General features: G+C 37.9%; 1 protein-coding gene across 2 annotated transcripts in view; it reads right to left on the bottom strand.

Annotated features, from left to right (window-relative positions):
• Positions 1–23,156, bottom strand: part of LOC139946613 (receptor-type tyrosine-protein phosphatase T-like) — a 46,614-nt gene that overhangs the window by 22,931 nt on the left and 527 nt on the right. For both annotated transcript variants that reach the window (XM_071944327.1, XM_071944328.1), the window contains exons 2-5: positions 13,359–13,527; positions 5,730–6,038; positions 5,084–5,335; positions 3,715–3,849 (exon numbers count right to left, since the gene is read on the bottom strand). In XM_071944327.1, coding sequence (XP_071800428.1) covers positions 3,715–3,849; positions 5,084–5,335; positions 5,730–6,038; positions 13,359–13,455 — 793 coding nt within the window. In that variant the 5' untranslated portion in view covers positions 13,456–13,527. The remainder of the gene's footprint in view (positions 1–3,714; positions 3,850–5,083; positions 5,336–5,729; positions 6,039–13,358; positions 13,528–23,156) is intronic.

The following is a 23,156-nucleotide window of genomic DNA, read 5'->3' as shown; positions in this document are numbered from 1 at the left end:
CAAGTACAAAAAAGCTACAAGGCAAATCTGGACCAGCCAGTGAAAAAGTAGAAACAACTCTACAAAAACAATTATTTAAAATAATATTGCCTAAAAAGATATGTCTTCAAATGACGCTTAAAAATGTCAATACATGAACAGTCCTTAAAATGTGATGGAAGCTTATTCCATAAGGAGGGGGGCAGCGATACTGAAGGCTCTGCCACCATAGGTAGATGTCAGAGGAGGTGAGGGCAGTTGCAAGAGGTTAAGGGATGCGGAACGAAGGGTGCGTGTGGGTTGATGACAATGAACGAGGTCCTGTATGTACGAAGGGGCAAGGTTGTGGAGTGCTTTGAAGGTAAGAATGAGAGTCTTGTAGATTATCCGTTGTGAAACTGGTAGCCAATGGAGTGATTGGAGGATTGGGGTTATATGCTCGTGACGTTTAACTCAACAGACCAATCTGGCGGCAGCATTCTGTAGGCGCTGGAGTCTGTTTAGTTCATTGGTTGGAAGGCCAATAAGAAGGCTGTTACAGCTGTCAATATGAGATGTCACGAAGGCGTGTATTAGCTTCAGTGTCACTGGTTCGTCTAGATAGCTTCGGATTTTGCCTATCCTGTAAATGAAGGACCATCCGGCTCGGCAGATGTTACTGACATGGACCTTCATGCGAAGCTCACTATCGAAAACAACTCCTAGGCTTCGAGCTTCGGTGCAATAATCGACAACTGAGTCACCGATCATGGCTGGTGGAAGATCTGTTGAGCTGCGGAAGCGAGAGCTAAAATGAAGAATCTCTGTTTTACTGTTATTAAGCTGGAGTTTGTTGTAGACAGCTCACTCCTCAATGTCCTTCACGCAGTCCTCCAGACGATGAACTGCTGCAGTGCCCTCTGATGGCTTGAAGAGTAAGTAGAGCTGAGTATCATCAGCATACATGACATGATTGATGCAATGTTTTGTCATTATATCACTGATTGGAGCTGTGTAGAAGGTAAACAGTGAAGCACCGCAAACTGAACCTTGAGGAACACCCCAGGGTATGTGATGCACTGAGGATGCAGCCTCACCAATGGCCACAGTTTGGGAACGGTCACTCAGGTAAGATCTGAACCATTGTAAAGCAGTCCCAGTTATGCCATACCGGCTCTCAAGGCGTCCAAGCAAAATGGCGTGGTCTATGGTGTCAAACGCCGAGCTAAAATCAAGTAAGATGAGGAGTGCCTCACTGTGCTGATCAATAGCAAGAAGAAGATCGTTCTGAACTCGCAGTAAGGCCGTTTCGGTGGAGTGATGAGGTCGATAAGCAGATTGTGCGATTGCATGTAAACTGTTACAGGCGAAGTAATCGTTAATTTGATGCATGCAACACCTCTCCAGAAGCTTAGATATAAAACTAAGAAGTGAGATTGGCCGGTAGTTTTTCAACAAGTTTTGGTCGAGCTTCGTGTTTTTGATCAAAGGAATTACCCTCGCAGATTTGAAGCTCAGTGGAACAACCCCAGTTGAAAGTGATGAGTTGATTATCTGAACCATAACTGGCAGCAAACCGTCCATGCACTTTTTGAGGAGTGTGGTAGGGATAGGATCGAGTGGACAGCTTTTTGAGGGCGAGTTCATTATCATTTTCTGAACTGTATCGGCAGACACTTCATCAAATGTGGAGAACGAGGATGCGCATTGCTGTTGTGAATGTAATTGCAGACCTGGGAGACTTGTGGTGTCCAGATCACTTCTGAGTGTGCAAACTTTTTCCACAAAGTAGTCAGCAAAATCGTTGGCAAGAGCATTTGTGGAACGGTGAGAAGGTAACTTCATCCTTTCGACAGGAGCACTCAATGAGGTAACGATCCGAAAAAGCTCCTTCGTGCTGCTGTTTACAATACGGGAGTTATGATAGTCGCGTTTAGATATCTCAAGGCACCGTCTGTATTCCTTGCAACACTCAGCATATGCTGTTGGCAGTAGTGAAACCACGCTTAAAGATGAAACCAACACCGCCACCACGCCGTGATGTTCTGGGTTTGTGAATAACGTCATAGTTGGGCAGCGATTGTTTAATGGAGGCTAGTGTGCAGTTGTCGCGATCGGTGCCAGTTAACCATGTTTCTTGAAGGGCTAAAATGTCAATGTCATGATCCGACACAAAATCACAAATTGATGCAACCTTGTTATTAATGGAACAAGCATTCCACGAAGCAAACTTGGTCAACTGCGTCCCTTGTTGTAGTGGTTGTTTCCTTATTACTGGAACATATATCAGATTCTGCCGCTGATTGTGATTGATAGGAACACAGGTCAGATTATTGTCAACCACACCCCTGCACACAGGTAAGTTCCAAACAGTTTGACGTTTCATAGATATTGGCATGATCTTACGTTTTTTGTGGATGCCAGCACGACAACCTCTTCTCGTACAGTTAGTCAGAATACCAAGGTGCGAAAGTAGGCGCCATAATGGATCAGGTAGAGAATGGTGATTACCTGCTCCTTTCGCGTTGTTCAGTGCATGAAGGGTTGCTTTATTGTAGCACAATGGAGACATGGTTGGCAGAACAAAGATTCAGTGAGCACGTACTAAGAATCGGTGACAGTGTCAGCTAACATTGCATGCATCAGCAAGCTGGGTGGATAGTTCAGTAACACGCAGTGCCAATCCAAGGCGAAAATTGAGAACATAAACACTCTCAAAAACAGGGCGAAATCACCAGCGAAACGCGGTAGAACACAGTTCTGTGTAGACTATAACTTATTACTGATCACAGGAACATATTTAAAAAGACGAAAAACGTACAAAAACACTGAAACGGGAGGATAAAATGAGAGCAGAATGTGAATGTGACGTGCCGCAGCTCGAGGTCAGCGCAGATACAGTCACCAGAGTCAGGTGCATAGAGAGAACTTATACCACTTCATCTGAGGACACACAATGCCTTCTGGCATGACTATAATGATGTCCATCAGTGTTGTAGCCATGTTGGGCCTGCCCAGGGCCCAATTTCATAGACCTGCTAAGTACAAAAAAATTGCTTAGCATGAAATTTCTTCCTTGATAAAAACAGGATTACCAACAAAATTTCCATTTATTGCATATTTCTTGTTACTGGTATTCAGCTGTTGTTTGCTTATTTTGAAAACCATGTGGAAATTTGGTTGGTAATCCTATTTTTATCAAGGAAGAAATTTCATGCTAAGCAAATTTGTGTGCTTAGCAGCTCTATGAAATTGGGCCCAGGACTCACAATTTTTGCCCAGCACAGATTTCTCCTTGAATAAACTAAAGTTGTCCCCTGTGCATTGACCCAGCTAAAATGAAGGAGTATCTTTCACAGTCGAGGCCAATCAACTTAATGCAAGGCCCCCATAACATGAGCAGTTTGGAAACCTGGCATCATGCCTGAAATTTGAACTGCAGCAATGATGGCCAAATAATTAAACATGAACAATTTTGTTGACCTGCTCACCCTTCGTGGACTATAAAAATAAATAGATTTATTGCCCACCACTCAAATTGTTCTGGCTACAACCAGATTGAGGGAAATAGTTTAAGTCAGAGAATAGACTAAAAAGTGTAGATTCGTGACTACACTGTACTCACCCTCAGCTCGTACATTCTATCCACGAATCTACACTTTCTCGTCCATTATCCTTAACATAATCGATGGTTATGAATCTACTGACAATTACTCAATTTGTAATTTAAAAACCAAAATAAACTGCTCAACTTACATGTTTCATCACAGTGTAAACCACTGAATCCTGGAGCGCAGATACAGTCACCATTCTCATCGTCACACTGACCGCCATTGTAGCAGAATGGGCAGTCATTATCGCATGATGGACCCCATTTATTGGGAGAGCACTCTGAAAATGAAATTTATCAAACATGTCTTTATTACTATCAATTCAATTCAATTTCATTTGAGATCCTACAATAAGATAAATCTTAAAATTGGTAATGAACATCAATTTAGTGTTAGACCTTTTATATAACACTTGAGCAGATCCTTGACATTTCATTGGAGGATTGTCCGTCAAGTGATAGCAAATAAAAGTACTGTTGCACGCTACGTCACTCTCACCATGCATTTTTTGTTCCATCCGAAAAGTACTATTGCACGCCGAGTAAAAACATCACTGCGTGCACACGTCTTTGAAACGCAGCAGTGTTACTGCAAGGCACACAATACTACATTTGGCGTATGCGTGTCTCAAAATAGCTGTACAAAACGCACAATGTCACTGTTTAATCTAACAGGCCGAACCAAAAGAAACGGGTGAAATTTCACGATTACAAATTGTAGGCCTACGCTTATCAAGATGACAAAGATCTACTTGGATGTTGTATAAATCAAATAATGAATTTGTTTTGGTTCGTGCAATAGTGCAAATATTTTCATTCAGTGAAAGGTGGAATGTTCTATTCAACTCGGCTCCGCCTCATTGAATAGAACATTCCATCTTTCAACTCATGAACATATTCGCACCTGCACTCATAAACATTCATTATTTGTATACTATTTGATGTAAAGACTGTTGGTGTGTGACTAGATTTACATTTTGTGGCAGTGAAAAGTGACAAGATTGAAAAGGTTTGAAGCAGGTAACAACTAGTATGCAACAACGCAACTCAAACAAACTGAAAACCGAGTGGTACACAGGACCAAACGCTATCAGGACAGTCCCATCCCCTATCTAACAAAACTCTATAATACACAATTAAAATAAGAATGATTAAGAATAATATATTGTATAAATGTAGATATAATATAAATGTAGAATCCTATACTAAGGGAACAAATTGTGCAAACTATTCCCTCTCATCACAGTTTAACTGACAAGGTTGTGATGATGATTGTGCCCATGTAATTGTACATGCCCCTACTCCCGCTCTTGAGACATTTCCACTCAATATGGAGTTGTAATTTGCATGTACGCACACGCACACACAAGCCATACAGCACCATAACACACAAACATGCACGGCCAAACCCATCCACCGACCAACATTCGGAAGGACATGTCGGTAACAGTATGCCACTTCGGTGGCTTCGCAAACCCCGGGGCATAAACAAAAATTTAAAATCTGGCTACTTACTCCTTACAAGGAGTTTCATAAGTGCATGGTTCTGTAGATGATGTCTGCCATCTATGAAGCATTCATAGATACCAGCATGATGAGGTTGGACATTAAGAATACTGATGCTTGATTGGCCATTCCATGCAGTGACGTCATCACCATTGTGTTTCCATCGAAGATCAGACAGTGATCCTTTATGCTGTGTCATTGTCAATGTAACATCCTCTCCAGCACTCGTAGTCAAGGTGGATGAAGCTGGAGATACATCACCTACAATCAATAATAAGCTCAGTTGATCGACCGTTATGTTGATTGACAGAACTGTGTCATTGTCAATGTTACATCGTCTCAAGCACATGTAATCAAGGTGGATTATAATATCTAACGAAAATGAATAAAGCAATTGGATAGTCATTTCTTTTGTTTGAAACTAGTGTGACTTTTTACAAAATATAAAACAAAATGTTTTGTTTAAAAAGTGATTCAAGGGTGTCAAAGGTGTTAGGTGAAATTAATACAATTTACCTTCTTAATGGCCAATTCTTGAATAAGTTTTATGTGTCAACAGTAATCTAAACTCTTGCCACAGACCATATCTTGATGATGGCAAAACATAATTAATTTATGTTAAAGTAACATGACAGGAGTATACCATGTCTCTTACCATCTTCCCGCAAAACTATTGTTGTTATCTTAACTGGGTCTTGTGACCTGAAGATACAGTTGTAAGCACCGAATCTGTCTGCCCCAATGGAGGCAGACATGATATATTGTCTGGCACTGATTGAAGAGGCTGGATGATCTCTGTCTAATCCTCCAGTTGGTAGATTACTGCCATTGCCAGTATCTAGGACACGCTCAAAGGAGACGTCTGCTCCATAGTCACTACCACTATTGTAGCCACCAAAAAAATGTGAACTTCCTGCTGTTGCATAAAGTCTTTGGTTGAAGCAGGTGAAATCAGGAACTGCTGCTAGTAAGCAAAAAGCAAACAGTACAATATATGAGAAAATGTTTGTAATCAGATGAGAGCAATTTTTTTATTTACAAACATGATTTGTGAGTGCACGTTTTCATGGTTTATAAACCATGATTTCTGAGTGCACCATTTTTTATGGTTTGTAAACCATGATTTCTGAGTGCACATTTTTATGGTTTGTAAACCATGATTTGTAAGTGCACTTTTTTTATGGTTTACAAACAACGTTTTTGAGATGTGTAAATTTTCATGGTTTATAAACCATGTTTTTTAAGAAGTCTCGATTTTCATGGTTTATAAACCATGTTTTTTAAGAAGTCTTGATTTTTATGGTTTATAAACCATTGTCACAAACCATGATTTTATGGTTCATTTGTTATGGTTTATAAACCATGATTTGTAAACCACGATTTTTATCCTCCAATTTTCATGGTTTATAAACCATGTTTTTTAGATGTCTCAATTTTCATGGTTTGTAAACCATGATTTGTAAACCATGAATTTGATGCTTCATTTTTTATGGTTTATAAACCATGTTTTTAAGATGCGTAAATTTTCTTGGTTTATGAACCATGATTTGTAAATGTTTTTTGTATGTTCATGGTTTGTAAACCATAAACTTAAACACAACAAATACTTTACTGGTATGTAAACCATAACAGGATTTGGCAACAGTTTCTATGGTTTACATCTAATTGCTGTAAACCATGGTAAAAACATGCCTTAAAAGTGTCAAACAATTAATGGACAAACGGCGCCCCATACTAGAGTACAGGGTGCGGGTGAAAGGAAGAAACAGGTTATTACGGGATCTGGTTGAGTAGTCATGGACTTCATGAACCGATGTGAAGAAAGTGGAAAATGATCGAGGAAGGAGATTATTAGTATATTTGAACATAAAAATGCCAGTTTGAAGTTTATTGATGCCAGTAAGCGTAAGGGTGCATAGACGCGCGAAAAGGGGTGCAGAGTGGTCCCGGAAATGAGAAAAAGTGCATATTCGAATGGCCCTTTTTTGGATAACAGACAAGGCGTTCAATTTACTATTGCTGGTATGCGCCCAGACAATGTTACAATAATTCAAATACGGTAGAATAAGAGAGTTGTACAGTAAGTGCATAGAGGTAGCTGGAAGAAAGAAGCGGAGTTTAGATAGAACGCCTGTGTTTCGGGAAACGGTTTTAGAAATAGAAGAAATGTGTTCAGTCCAGGAAAGGCTTTGATCAATGGTAACGCCCAGAAATTTTGCAGAAGATACCCTGTTGATGGGAATATTGTCAATAACCAATTGAGGCAAGAGAATCTCTAGTGGACGAGCTGACTTGGTAAAGAGAATAAAGTTAGTTTTGTTGTGATTTAAAGAAAGTTTGTTTGCTTTAAACCACGAAGAAATAGAGCAGAGTTCAGAGTTGAGAGTGTCTATCAAGGAAGTAACGTCCTGGCTAGAGTAAAAGATGGTTGTATCGTCAGCGAAAAGAGTGAAGTTCAGAAGCGAAGAAGAGTTGTGAAGATCATTGATGTAAATCAGAAAAAGCAGTGGCCCAAGGATAGAGCCTTGAGGCACCCCATGCCGGATGTTCTGACGATTAGAGTCACAGCTCATCACTGTAGTGTACTGGTACCTGTTAGAAAGGTAATCAGCAAACCATTGAAGCGGGACACCCCTGATACCGTAGTGGTTTAGTTTGGAAAGAAGAATAGAGTGATCGAGTGTGTCGAAAGCTTTAGAAAGATCAATGAAAACACCAATAGCAGAGAATTTTTTGCTGAACGCATTGGTAATTTTGTCGACAAGTTCAATGAGGGCCATGTCGGTAGAGTGTTTAGATCTAAAGCCATATTGCTGATCGAAAAGAATACGATGGTGGGAAAGGAACTGAGAAAGGCGATTGTAGACAAGCCGCTCTAAGATTTTAGAAAGACAAGGAAGGATGGAAATAGGCCTGTAGTTGCTGAATTCCTGCTTATTGCCGTTTTTAAAAATAGGAATGATCTTAGCGACTTTAAGGTTGAGAGGAACAGAAGCAGTTAGAAAAGACAGATTAAAGATGTAGGTAAGAGGTTCAGCAATGAAAGGAAGAACAGATTTAACTACGGTTGAGCAAATTCCATCAAAACCACAACTATTGCCGCTTTTTAGCTCGCTGCCAACCTTAATAATTTCCTCTTTGTTCGTAGGGATTAGAAAGAAAGAGGAGGCATTAGGATTGTGCAAGGATTCAGTGTAGCGAGTATTAGTAGGGGAGATATTGTTAGCCAAGGAAGAGCCAATGTTAGTAGAGAAGTTGTTGAAAGTGTCGGCAATTTCACGCGGACTGGACACAGGATTATCACCATCCATAAACTCGCTAGGAAGGCTGGTTTTCTTCTGTTTTCCAAAGATGCCATTGATCTCTCGCCAAATACCTTTGAGATCATTTTTGGTATGGTCAAGCTTGTCGGCGTAGTATCTTTTTTTGGCGAGGCGTATGGTGGCAGTAAGCTTGTTGCGATAGATTTTATAACGCTGCTCATTAGCTATAGTCGGATTTCGAAGAAATCGTTTATGCAGCCTATTTTTGAAGTGACAAGAGCTCACAATAGACTGAGTAATCCATGGCTTGGTTATCTTTTTAGTCCTAACCGTTTTGAGAGTGAGAGGAAAATGAGAATTATAGTGAGAGGAGAATATAGAAAGGAAAGTATCATAAGCAGAGTCCGAGTCCTGAGCTTGATAAACATGACTCCAATTGATGTTACCGAGACATTGTTTGAAGGAACTGATGGAAGTCCTATTAATATCCCTTGACAAGAATGTTTTTTGAAATGAGTCAGAGCTCTCAAGACAAGAGGTAGTGATTTGAAAGAGGGGATAATGATCCGAGATGTCAGAGTACAAAATCCCAGATGTAGTGTCAAGAATAGAATTGGTTAGAATGTTGTCAATTAGTGTGGCAGTGTGAGGAGTGATGCGAGTGGGTTTGGTGATTAAAGGGTGAAAACCACAGCCTAAGGCAGCATTCAAAAAATCGTCCGTGGGCGGGTGATCAGCAAAATCGAGTAGATTAAGATTGAAATCACCCATTATGTAACACAGCTTTCCCTCTTTTGTTATATTATCCAAGGTAGACTCAAAAACCTTATTAAAGTTGTCGTACGAAGTACCAGGAGCCCTGTAGACATTTCCCACAATCAGATTACTAGCTTTGTCACGCTGAATTTCAATAAAAATGGACTCAAAGTCATCTTGAGAAGGCATGAGGTCTTCACGAGTCCGAAATTTAATCAAGTTCTTGACGAATAAAGCTACCCCTCCGCCAGGTCTTTGGGAATGGGAAGAATGAACTAGATGGAAATTTTCCATGTGGACAAAGGGCGGAGGGGTTGCTTAAATACAGGTTTCAGTGAACCCATAGATGGAGAAGGAATGGTTTAGACTAGATAAGTAATCTTGGAATCTACAGAGACATTTTTAAATGTTTATATTGAACAGTATTTTATATTTCATTTTTTGTGTGAACTAGTTGATATGCTTTGTTTAAAGAGGGGCTCCAAGGTAAAATTAAGTTCTTTGTGATAAACTTATATTACAATATGCAGCTTAAAATATTTTAAAATGTCATATTTGATACCCTTGCAGTGTGAGTTTTGGCAACATCTGAAAACATCTACTGGATTCACATTCAAATATACAGGTCTGTACATTTTTGTACAGGAAACTTTGAAACTTTGAAACTATTTTAACTTTTATTGATATCTCACCATGCAATGCCTGAAATTACATAAACATGATAAACTTTTAGTTCATTCCTAAATTTTGATGATGTTCAATCAAATGGCCATTGCATTTGAACGAACCTTTTAATGATGCACAAATTCCTGTTTGAAATGCTTGGAAATGTAGAGACCCAATTGTTGTTTATATCCAATGAAGTTATGTTTTAAATTTTGCTCTGAAAGACAAAATAAATTTACATTTCAAAGACACAGAGAATGCTTAGCTGCATTACTAGAAATCAGAATGTGTGTCAACTGTGTGCGACATGCCTGCAGTCTCAAAGGCAAAATCATTTAACTCAACAAATGGGAAGGTGACATATGCAATACAACTACTGTTTTTAAAAATCTCTGGAGCTGCTTATTTGTAGTCTGCTCACTTGCATTGTATCTTTCACTCATTGTATATGTTATTGTTCTCTTTATACGCTAATATAGGCTTTTGCATTAGGCACTTTACAGATATCTTTATTATTTGTATCGACAGTGAACGTTTAACTCCAAATAGGCACAGTACTAATGTCCGATTGAATGTCCAGGTTCTTTTATGTACAATTTTTAGAGCCAATTTATTAAGCAAAGAGGGCGCCCCATCAATCACCTAGTTAATAAACCATTGCTTGCCCTGTGATAAAGAAACCACAATAACCAAAAACAAACATGGAATGTGCACTTAAAGAAAACAAACAGGAACATACAAAATTTAGAAATGTTAAAGAAAGAAGGAATCCCCTATTTAGCCTATTGAAGTTTCAATACAATTTTTAATTTTAATTATAGTCAAATCAATTATTATTCATAAATACCTCAGACAGTTTCGCTATTCCTATTGGTGGAGAGCGCGTCACGTGGGGGTGTTTAAGCCTTTGATAATGACCTGTGTTTATAACCAGTTGTGAGCTAATACTCCGTGCTAGTCTTGGTGCAAGACGTTTCTTGTTACGAGAGATGCGGGCGCTGTCAGTGAGCTGGCTGCGCTGTGTGTGAAAGGAAAACAAGAATGTGTTGCACCAAGACTATACGCGCACGAACGGAGCCGGAAACTGTCGGAAATAGGCGTCTCAGTCATAACAATGCAACACACGGACATCGTACATGTACATACAGAGCTCAAGCACGTCGGAAACGGATGTTTTACAGAGTTTCTTACTTTATTACGCCTTTTAACCCAAAAGGCATTCATGAATGGGAATTAAAGAGTAGTGCCTCGTTCTTTAACTGCCGTTTAAAACCTTGCAGGGTCGTTGCCGTGATGATCCTGCCAGTTCTAAACGGCCGTGAAAGAACTCGTCGCTACCCTTTTATTCCCTTATTTCAATACACTAACAATACATCTGCCCTATTTATGGGATCAAACATATTCATATATCAAGGTTTTAAACGGCCGTTAAAGAACGAGTCACTACTCTTTAATTCCCATTCATAATACTGTTTAGTTTAGATTGCTCTACTCACAGCTTCAGAGGAAAAAATTTGCCCGTAATTGAATTGTATAAATAACAGGTTATTTAATTATAAACTGGATCATACATCTGAATACAGAGGGCGCACCTTTATGAGGTAATCCAAAAAGGGAGAGAATAAAAGCATTTTTACCCATCGACTAACTGACCCACTTAATCATGGTGGTGCCAGTGAACAAACTTGAACCACAACCGAACTATAAGGAAGTAATTGAAACAAAATACAATTAAGTACCGCTTTGTAACGTTGGCCTGAGAAAACAATGTTCAATTCGGGGAACAACCCAATACAAAGATCACATGGTTTTAAATGCTGTTTGAACAATTTGGCCATACTTTTTAAAACCGTTAACACATCTTAAATTTTCTATCAGATGCATCTGAACCTTCAGTCTCCCTTGAGACATAACTTGATCTCTTAACGGCAAACATGAACCCCCAAACATCCAGGCAAAGAGCAGTGTTTGTTTGTCCATTATATAATATTCATAAATACCTCAGACAGTTTCTCTATTCCTATTGGTGGAGATCGCGTCACGTGGGTGTGTATAAACCTTTGTTTATGACCAGTAAAAAGTGTTAAAAACATGGCCGTGACACGCGAGCTTGCACCTGTTCTTATAAGACAGTTTCTTCATTCCTATTGGTCGAGAGCAACAGCTGAAACAGTTGTGCCACATCACACGATACGCACGACGCGCACAGCATTCCCTTATAAGGAGTTGTTTACCCGATCGGGCCGAGGGCCTTACCATAGCTGGAGGGGTGTTGTGTTGAAAGACATCATTGAACAATTATAATTTGTGCATTTATTTTACTTTTTGACCAAAAAGTGTTGATGTTTTTGACCGAAAAGGTATTTATGAATGGGAATCAAATCAAAGAGTGTTGTATCAGTTTTCAACTAGTGGTTTAAAACTGCCGAGTCTTGGTTCTTGATAATTCACCTCAACTCCGTCTCGGTAAAATGATCAAGAACCAGGCCTCGTTGGGATTAAACCACTAGTTGAAAACCTCTTCACCACACATTGATTCCCTTATTCATTGAATAGTTCAATAGCTACAGCTTCAAATACACACAAATAACTGAGTTTGTTTTGATCAAACCTTAGTTCCCCTTTTTTCGGGGGTGGGGGGGGGGGGGTTCCCGAAGTAGAGGAAGTATTTTTATTTTTGTCATGTTTCCTGTATAGCTGTGTTGATTGTAATCATTTAAATCAATAATATAGGGTATTAATATAGGGTCTTGTGGTCAGCCTATGGGCCTAAGTAATGGTTTAGCAATGTGTATGAAAATGTTTTTTAGGTGCATTTCTTTGCCGAAAATAAAAATAAATAAACTAAATATCAAATAATGATATTATACAAAATTGTATTAGTTTCCCAAGAAATAATCTAGTACTGATGGTGGCTTCGAACATTAGTCTCGAGCCAACACAACATAAACATACGCATCATTGGCTACCAAGCGATCTAAACTCTCAAGCAAGAAGAACAAACAAATAAGCAAATACCCCAACAAACAACCATCCAACAAACAAACACCACAACAACCCAACAACCCAACAACCCAACAAACAAACTAACGAACAAACGAACGAACGAACGAACGAACGAACGAACGAACGAACGAACGAACCAACCAACCAACCAACGAACGAACGAACGAACGAACGAACGAACGAACGAACGAACGAACGAACGAACGAACCAACGAACCAACGAACCAACGAACGAACGATGAACGAACGAACGAACGAACGAACGAACGAACGAACGAACGAACGAACGAACGAACGAACGAACGAACGAACGAACGAATGAACGAACGAACGAACAAACAAACAAACAAACATACAAACAAACAAACAAACCAACACACAAACGACCCAACAAACAAACAAACAAACAATCAAATCACCCAAACAATCAAACAAACAAACAAACAAACAAACAAACAAACAAACAAACAAACAAACAAACAAACAAACAAACAACGCACAAACAACCAAACAAACAAACAAACAAACACTACAGCAATTAGACAACAACAGAGGGAAAGTTTTGAAAATATATATTCATAAAATAGTCTTACCTTGTGAAGAATGTGTTAGAACTAGAAGGACCAGCAGCAGGCCAAGTAAAGTACATCCAGACACAGCCGGACAGTATTTTATCCTGCGTAGATTCATTGTAGTTTGTAGTGACACCTTTAAGTTATTTGGAGACGACCTCTAATGTATAGTGGAAAACTGCAATACTTTCTGTTGAAGAAATAAACCAAATTAAAAACTTCCAAAGCAGACATCAAAAGTGCATTGGCAGTGACTAAAGCAACCTTTCATTTGTTTAACCTTCTTATCACCCAAAGGAAACACCAGTTCATTGTTTTGTGCACCAAGTTTGAGATTTTCCTGATTTTGTTGTTTGTGTAGGGGTGTGCTAGAATTATAAATTATTTAGCCAATCATTAAAAATGACTCCAGGAACTAGAAATAATGGTCTCCCAATATCACTATAGATCCTAACTTATTACATTTTTATCGTTGGCAGGGTTTCGATTTTTAAATCTTTCGATGACAGTTTTTAAAACGTTCAATTGTATAAACTTGACAGCCCCTGTTCAACTTATTGCTTGTGTAAATGTCCAAAGATTCAAATTAAAGTCAATGAAATAAAATAATACAAACTAAAGAGTAACCAATCAACACAATACAAGTATACCTGAAATTACATTAACAGGTAACTTGAAAAGGTTTCCATTAAAAACCCGCATGACCGTTGGTAAAAAATTATACTCCGGACGATGAGTTTTTGCACAAATTTATCTCATCCTTCCTCCAGATCATGAGAAGGGTTCCTTCAGCGTTTAGGTGAATGTTTATTTGGTTTTCCTTCATATGGAAATCTTCCGGGTTCGTAAAAATAGTATACTCTGTCAGGGGTTGCACAAAGAGGTAAGACTAGTCTTATCTTGAGTTAAGGACGAGTGTGTAGCCTGAAGTTTTTAATATCTCTTTTAAGTTCTTTGTGAAATCGAACATCTAGCTGCCCAGTCGATTTCATGAAATACTAAGATTAATCCCGTCTCAAGTTAGGACGAGCAACCCGTCCTTACTTAGGATGGGTTCAATGCATCCTAACGTCTTCGGATACGGAACTTAACTCATCGTAAGTCCACAGATTAATCCTAAGTTTGGTGAAATCGACGGCTGGTCCTGCTGGGTAAACACTAAATAAGTGTTGGGTAAACCCTGACAAGTGGTTAAGTTTTCACTAACAAAATATAAAATAAAAATAGACAAGGGGTAAGCCCATCTATTATTCAGCCCGAACGAAAAATAAATTTACAAGTCATGGTGAATGACAGAATAATCTATGCATATTACAGGCCAAATCACAAAAAGGTGACTGAGTAAAACTACAAAAACATGTATAAAACATGCCCCCCCTCCTTATTTTACCCGGATTCTCCACACAAAAAGTTCTATAGGCCTATATACAAAAATACATAAGAAATAATGTTTATACCTGTTACATAAGCGATTGTGTGGAGTGCCATGTCCAGCCTTACAATACACTTTTGAGGAAGAAAGGATAATCCTTAAAAAATTAATAGATTAACTTGACTTACCAAGCCCTACAAAAGCATCCACCATCATCAGAGTAATGAAAATGCAATGGTGAAACACAATACTATGTTCTTATGTTGTATTCGGCTCTCTACATTTACATGTACTTCCTTGTCAGGTGTGCAGAATGGCCTATTGTTGCTGCTGTACAAGTTCATAATGTCAATTGTGTAATAGTGTGGGAAACTCTTGCTGAAAACCTGGACCCTATCCACAACTGGAACCACTTGCTGTTACCTATGAAGCCAACAAAGCGGAAACACATCGAGGAAATGTCCTTAACACAGTTCACCCAAAGTTTGTTTGTATTTTTAAGGTCATTATTGCTTCAATCAGATTCAATGATTTTCAAAAGCTCATGCAAGGCACGTGATTAAACCAACACAATATCAGAGAATAGGGTTACATTCAGTCGTCAGTGGTAAATTTAAATGTTGTTAAAAGGGGATTTTAGACCCTGGAAAGTTTCTGTAACAAGTGTCGATAGCAGCTATTGAAATAATTATGTATTTATTATTGAAATAAATGAAACCAAGGATTCCTCATAATGAAGATAATCACTGTAGCTTTGTTCAAGCCTGAGGAAACCTGTCAACAAGGGTGCTTGTTAAATGTGAACCAAAAACACTGGAGTTAACCTCTCTACTCTTCCATTGTAAGTGTTCTGCGTTCTTTTACCTGCGCTACCAGTCCTAACACAAGACCTATGGCTTAATGTCCTAAGCCTGAGGAGGCCTGTCAACAAGTGTGCAGAAACACTGGGGTTAATCCCTACTCTTCGCCATGATAACTGTTCTGGATTTTTATATGGCCACACCATCCAGTACACGGGACCAACGGCTTATTGTCCCATCCAAAGGACAAAGCAATTCATACTAAGGGACTCTTTTTTTACACCATTCAAGTGCAATTTTGGTCACAATCCAAAAACGTTGGATGGTGTGTTTAAAAACTAATGCAGGAAATGAATTTTCTTTTCCAAAAACCAAAAAACCCTTTAAAGGCAGTGGACACTATTGGTTATTGTCAAAGACTAGCCTTCACAGTTGGTGTATCTCAACATATGCATAACATAACAAACCTGTGAAAATTTGAGCTCAATGGGTCATCGAACTTGCGAGATAATAATGAAAGAAAAAAAAACACCCTTGTCACACGAAGTTGTGTGCATTTAGATGGTTGATTTTGAGACCTCAAGTTCTAAAGCTGAGTTCTCGAAATCAAATTGGTGGAAAAATTACTTCTTTCTCAAAAACTTTGGCGCATCGGAGGGAGCCGTTTCTCTCAATGTTTTATACCATCAACCTCTCGCCATTACTCATCTCCAAGAAAGGTTTTTTGCTAATAATTATTTTGAGTAATTACCAATAGTGTACACTGTCTTTAAATGGAAAATGTTTCACGCCCATGCATAGGTCCTTGAACTTTTTTTCCGAGAAATTGTTTACAAAAATAATTTACTGGAATTCGGTGTCATCTCTATAAAGTTTCCATTCAAGAGTACAGTGGCCGATTTGAAATTAAAACCACCGATAATGTTTTTGTTTTTTATTTTATTTTTGTGACAAGAGTTTTATTACCACATGTACTTTTATATTTACGGTTCTAAAAACCGTGTTGGGTTAAGTTTGAAGCCGAAACAAATACATAATGTAAATGACCGTACCGAATATACAAACATATTCAACTCTAATAAAGACAATTATTCTGTGAGCATTATCAAATACTCTTTGATCACAGCTTTTCTTACAGTGATCAAAATAGAAAGGTTTGCGGTAACACCATGAAATTAGTTCTGAAAAGAACCATTGGTTTCAACTCAACATATCGATCAGTATGCTCTGATTGTCTTCTGGAGAAAACTGATACTTAAATGCTACTAAAATTATTTCATGAACTTGAATTGGATGGAAAAGGTTTTGGTGATGGGGAAGTGAAAATAAAACAAGCTTTGTTCCCTGCGTGCGTTAGAATTATAAACATCATTTGACTAATCATTTTATGTTGATCTTCATACAATGTTGAACTTGTACCAAAATAAACAGCGTATTTGATGAAGTTAACAGCCAAGTGCACTCCAACCATGACGTAAGGCAACCTCGTGTTTGTCACAGGACAGTGACACAACCACCACGTGGAGGGTGTATTGGGCAGTGCAAACAACTAAATAAACTCCCATACCATTATAGACAATGATTAAAGCAACACATCGTTTTGCAATAACCATAATTATTATCACCCAAAGGCAAAACCAATTTTTTGGTTTTGCGCCAAGTTCTATTTTTTCCCAGAAGTTGTTGTGGTTAGAATTAGAATGCCAATGATTAAAAACGATCACAGGAATTAGAAATATTTGTCTCACAATATCACCAGGGCTGTATGCTTCGTTTTTGAAAGGGCAAGGGCACCAAGGCATTTTCTTCTTGGTAAAAGGCACCCTATGATGAAATTGCAAATTTGTACTGGAGCATTTCAAGGGCACCAAGGCAATGACCAGGGGACACGTAGGCAATCACCTTCAGTCTCTGTGAAGTATCAGGCCTGTATCACTATAATATATTAATCGTTGGCAGGGGTCTAGTTTTACACATATTATTTCTATAACATTTTGATACTTGTGTTTAACCTTGACAGCCCCTGTTCGGCAGCAAATCAGTTGGAAAGTGTGTTAAGTATTCAATAAAATACAGGGCCAAGGGCACTACACATTAACTTTTACAGAAGAATTGTTGGTATGTAGATGAATGTCTTAAATGGGACTGGACACGTTTGGTAATTGTCAAAGACCGACCAGTATTCTAACTTGGTGTATCCCAACATTTGCATAAAATAACGAATCTGTGAAAATATTGGCTCAATTGGGTCTTAAGAACAATGAAAGAAAAAACTTTGTGTGCTTTCAGAGTGAGGAAACACATCTTTCTCGAATACTACGTTACTTCAGAGGGAGTAGTTTCGCACAAAGTTGTAAACTATCAACAGCTCTCCATTGCTCGTTAAATACCAAGTAGCTTTGTATGCTAACAATTATTTAGAGTAATTATATTACCAATAGTTTCTATCAGTGGCCATAGGGACAAACAAGCTGTCTGAAATTGGAAGGGGGTGTGCACGTTACCCTCGGGTCGAGTCTTATTTCGATTGCTACAATAAAGCACCATGCATGGTGTTCTATTTCCTCAACCTTGACCACTAAACGGAATGTAATACAATATCGACTTTTTGGGTTTGTATTTAACTTCTAGAGAACAAGGAAACCAATTTCAAAACTGAAACTGTGAAAGAACAACACTTGTTTTCGGTTTACCAGCACTAGTCATTTTACCTTTTCCAAAAATGCCACAGTTAGGTGAATGTGAACACAAACCATGACAAAACTGTCCCCGGTTTTCTTTCACAGAAATATTACCAATAATAGAAGCTTTTCACAGAACAATAGAGCGATAATTAAATATTAAAGGTACATTACAGAATTGGTTTTTGCTAACAAAACAGTTGCTGGCATTGTAAGCACTTTATGTAATAATCCACCATGAACATAAAAAGTTTTATCAGTTCTGACAAACCTGTAGAAGTTTGAAAAACCGGTTACACAATTTGCATGACATCGATTTAAAAAAAAATGAATAAAACGCTCAATGATAAACTCCAAACGGGAAACTAGTTTTATTTATTTCTCATCAAATATCATGACATTTCAGACAGATATACTACAAGGGATGTTTTCTATTATCATCATCATTAGACCGTGTAAGTTTTATGTAAATCTGTGATCTAAGACTAGTTTTTTTTTTACCAATTCTGTAATGAATTCTTTTAAATATTTGTGGCGATGGCAGATTGCATACTATGTAAGGGGGCGGGTAGGTAATATTCTTCCCAAAATGATTGATGTGATTTCCTTGGGATTGCCAACACACAATAATACAGAACTGCTCTCCGTATAGACGATGTGACCTATGTTTACATTCAAACCGCCCTCTGTTGACAAAACACTACATACGTCAAGTAAGATTGCGTACACTTTCTAGCTGGCTGCCAAAACACAAAGGTTTTGCCCGGCGGTATGCGCGCGAATCATGTTATGGTTTTCGTGTGACGTCAGAGGTCACATCGTCTATACTAAATTTGGCTGCTTGAGTTTCATCTTTGAGAGGGCAAGGCTGTTTTCAATTTCCAAGGGGCGTTTCAAGTCCATGTGAAACTGTTGAAGGGGCACCACAAGGACAAGACCAGGGCAACATAAGGCATTGTCTCCATGGCCTCTATGGTGGATTTATACTTTCCAAGCACCATTCGAAAAGTGTTGGCTTGTACTTCTTACTTCTCAGTAATTTGAACAGTGAAGGTTAGCACGATGTGAGGCAGCCGGTCAACGTTCTGGTAGGGTTAAATCTCTGGTTCATATTTTCATACTCTTGTAGGATTAAATCTTCCATTCAGTTTTTCCTTATTTAAACCCAAATTGTTTAAAATCTACCAAGTCAAAACCGATGGTGTCAATTTTAACAACCCAATTCTTGCAGTATACTAGTAACGTTTTTGCAATTGTTACTTTTGCAAACTTATTGTAAATCACATCCAATTTGGCATAATAAAAGGTAACAATTGTGATGATAATTAAATGAAAGAGGATATGAAAAGAGACAATGTTATCAGATTAAGAGATCATGTTATCCGAATGCAAAACTGAAAGTGGCCTGTTTTTGGTTGTGCCAACAATCTAGAATGATTGGTTTCGATCCAGAGTAAGAATTATAATAGACCTAAACCATGCGGCCACCATCTTAGCCATGTTCCCTTTATCCAATAACTGTAAAGAATGACTAGTATTCATTGGACTGAAATAGGAGCCATACCATTTTTTCTCCAAGCCTCATTTTGGTTCCATTGGTTCAGACTTGGAAATCTTGAAAATCAAGATGGTCACACAGCATGGTGACTAGCAACAAGGACCTAAATATCCACAGAAAATAGTTTACATTGTACCCTTAAAGGGAAGGTACATGTTTGGTAATTGTCAAAGACCAGTGTTCTCACTTAGTGTATCCCATCTTAAGCATAAAATGACAAGCCTGTGAAGATTTGAGCTCAATTGGTCGTCGAAGTTGCGAGAAAATTATAAAAGAAAAAACACAATTGAGGGACGAATTTGTGTGCTTTCAGATAAGAATAAAAGACTTCTAGCTAGAAGTCTTTGATTATTTTAGTGAGAAATTACCTCTTTCTCAAAAACTACGTTACTTCAGAGGGAGTCGTTTCCCACAATGTTCCTACCAACAGCTCTCCAATGCTCGTTACCAAGTCAGTTTTTAAGTTAATGTTTGTTTTGAGTAATTACCAAACGTGTACCTTCCCTTTAAAGTGTACTCTTATAAGTTTATGTCACTGTGGACACGTTTGGTAATTGTCTAAGACCAGTATTATCACTTTGTATATATCCCAACATGCATAAAATAACAAACCTGTGAAAATTTGAGCTCAATTGGTCATTAAAGTTGCAAGAGAATAATGAAAGAAAAACACCCTTGTTGCACTACTTTGTGTGCCTACAGTATGCATAATAACAGACTTCAGCTGAAGTATTATTTGACTGGTTTCTCAAAAACTATGTTACTTCAGAGGGAGCCATTTCTCACAATATGTTATACTATCAACAGCTCTCCATTGCTCGTGATCAAGTTATAAATGCTAACAAGTAATAATGTCCAGTGCATTTAAACTGTTCGGTTTTGTTGGAACAATTCTGGAACAGTAAACATTTTAAGCAACAAGCTGTGGTCTTGTGGACTTTTCTCAGAAATTTGAGCCCTACTGATTGTTCAGCAAGATTTGCTCAAAATCAATCCAACGACTGTACAAGAAATCAAGATGTCAAGATATTCCCATGTAAGCAAAAAACTTATGGAGAAAACATGTAAACAGAGATAATTGAAGTTCATAACAAACTCAAAACCAAGTTGTGCAAATAGAATAGTTAGGGAAATGGAATATCATTTCCTCATTTCAATTCCATCAAAGACATTGCTAAAACAAAAAACACTTTTAGTGATGACTTAGGGGAAATATCGGGACAAACTTACCAAGAAGTTCAGGCAGACAAAAATAAAAATAAAATTAGCCTACTAGGAAGTTTACAAAATTAATGTATATGAAGCAAACTATGTACGATATAAAATTACAATATCCAGAGTCTTTAGGCCTCCTGCATACACGTCTCTAGACTTGACTCAAGTCCCTTTTATTTTCAGTCCCATCACCTGACGTCAGAAAACTTTTTTGCAACCGGCATCCCCCAACCTGAGCCATTCTTGGAACCACATCAGCTACATTTTGATGATGAGGGCTTGTTTGCTAGTTTGCAAGATATGCTTAAATAGGGACCTCTTTCGGACAAGAACGGGACTTGAATCAAGTCTATTGCGTTTCAAGCCCCCAAAACGCCCTCATTGAGGTCAAAGGAATAGGCCTGGGCATCTCCTGTGACTAGTTTCGTAGTCACAACTATTGATTGCTTAGTCGAGTCGCAACTACTGTTTTTCAAGTACTCGATTATTCGAGCCGTGCCATCACAATTACTACAAAAACAGTCATGCCAACAACAAAACTAGTTGCGACTACTTCAAAATTAGTCGCGACTTTATGTTTGGTGAACTAATTGTGTCGCTCAGGTCTAATCACGACAACATTATTTACTTACAACACACAATCAAACAACAGTGTAGTGACACTATCCTTCAAATCCTTTCAGCTTGAATTTTACTATATTGTACTTGTGGCAAACATTACCTCAATGCATCTTAAGAATTATAAATTGCGCATCCAAGATTATTCTAATGATGACGTCAGGTGAATTGGGTCAATAGGGGTTGTAACTTCTATAACTCAGTTATTTTTTTTATATGGTGATAGTGAGCCTTTTTCTACTTTATAGTTTCTAGAAGGCATTCTTTTGGATTTTTGTTGAGGAACCTCCTCATAGAACCATGTGGTTTGTACCTCATTCACAATGCATGGCTAATCACTGCCTACAATGTACGTGTACATGTACGTACATCCTCCACTGTTCTGTTTTCACAGTATTAAGGGTTTTTCTTTGAATTGGAAAAAAATAATGATGCCATACATGTATATCAACTGATGCCCTAGTTACTTTCATTTGTTTATAAGAAGTATGCAAACATACATTAAAACTTGATGGACATTGAAATTTTCACACCATACAACGATCTTCGATGACCTCAACTGGTCCCATTTGTTTTGAGTTTTTCCTGTTTTCAAGGCAAACGAGAAAGTATGATTTCCCATGGAAGCTGTACATGGAATAAACATCTGCAGTGACTGCAATGTTCTTTGATTCTCTGTGTATGACTCTATAGCCAGCAGTTGTCTTTGTTTTATCCAAAATATTTTTTATGACATTTTAACAATTACCATGGTAATTTGCAAAAAAATAAAAACAATTAAAAATTTAATAACAAGTGTAATAATTATTGGCTTTCAAATCTGATTTTTTTTCTTCTTTTTTTTTTTTTTTTTTTTTCGAACAAAATAATAAAGGGTAGAAATAAACAGTGACAAGTGAATCACCTAGACGCGATGTTTAAATTTTAATATTAATAATATATTATATTTGATATGACACGAGGGTTTATAAAAGAAAATTCTCCAAATATATTAGAAAATGATAAGTAAAGGCACATGGCTTCTTTAAACCTCTGTGGTTTTTTTCCAGAATGTTTGGAAGAATGTTCAGTCACATGATTTGATCATCATGAATTGTGAATTGAAATAATGTTTGTTGAAACTTTTGGGGTGGGAATTTTTTTTTATATGGCCCCCAACATTATGACATATTTTTGTACCTTGTAGAATTGCCTAAGCCCTAAAATACCAAACTTTTTGCATTTGGGCAATTTCAAGCAAACATGGACATGACACAATAATAAGAACTCAGCTTTGGCTCCATGTAGGCGTGGCTAAATTGAGTGGAAAACTCTAATGCGACTGACCATAATGCGACTGACCATGGTTTTGCTTTGTATCTAAAAGTTCAAGTTGCTGACCATTTATAAGTATCCTGTTGGATACTCAATAAGAGTTGTGTGTTACATAGTAACACTTTCTCAAGCTTTTTGGTTGAGGAAATTTTTGAGTTATGAAAAGTGTGTTAAATTTTACCATGTCCTTTTTGTGTAATATAATGCGACTGACCACTTTTTACAATGTTGGAGCACAAAGCCCACAACATTTCTAATATC

The sequence above is a fragment of the Asterias amurensis genome, chromosome 13 (genome assembly GCF_032118995.1).
Source record: "Asterias amurensis chromosome 13, ASM3211899v1".
Lineage (NCBI taxonomy): Eukaryota > Metazoa > Echinodermata > Asteroidea > Forcipulatida > Asteriidae > Asterias > Asterias amurensis.
The sequence above is the reverse complement of the archived record's forward strand: the minus strand, read 5'-3'. Positions and strand labels throughout refer to the sequence as shown.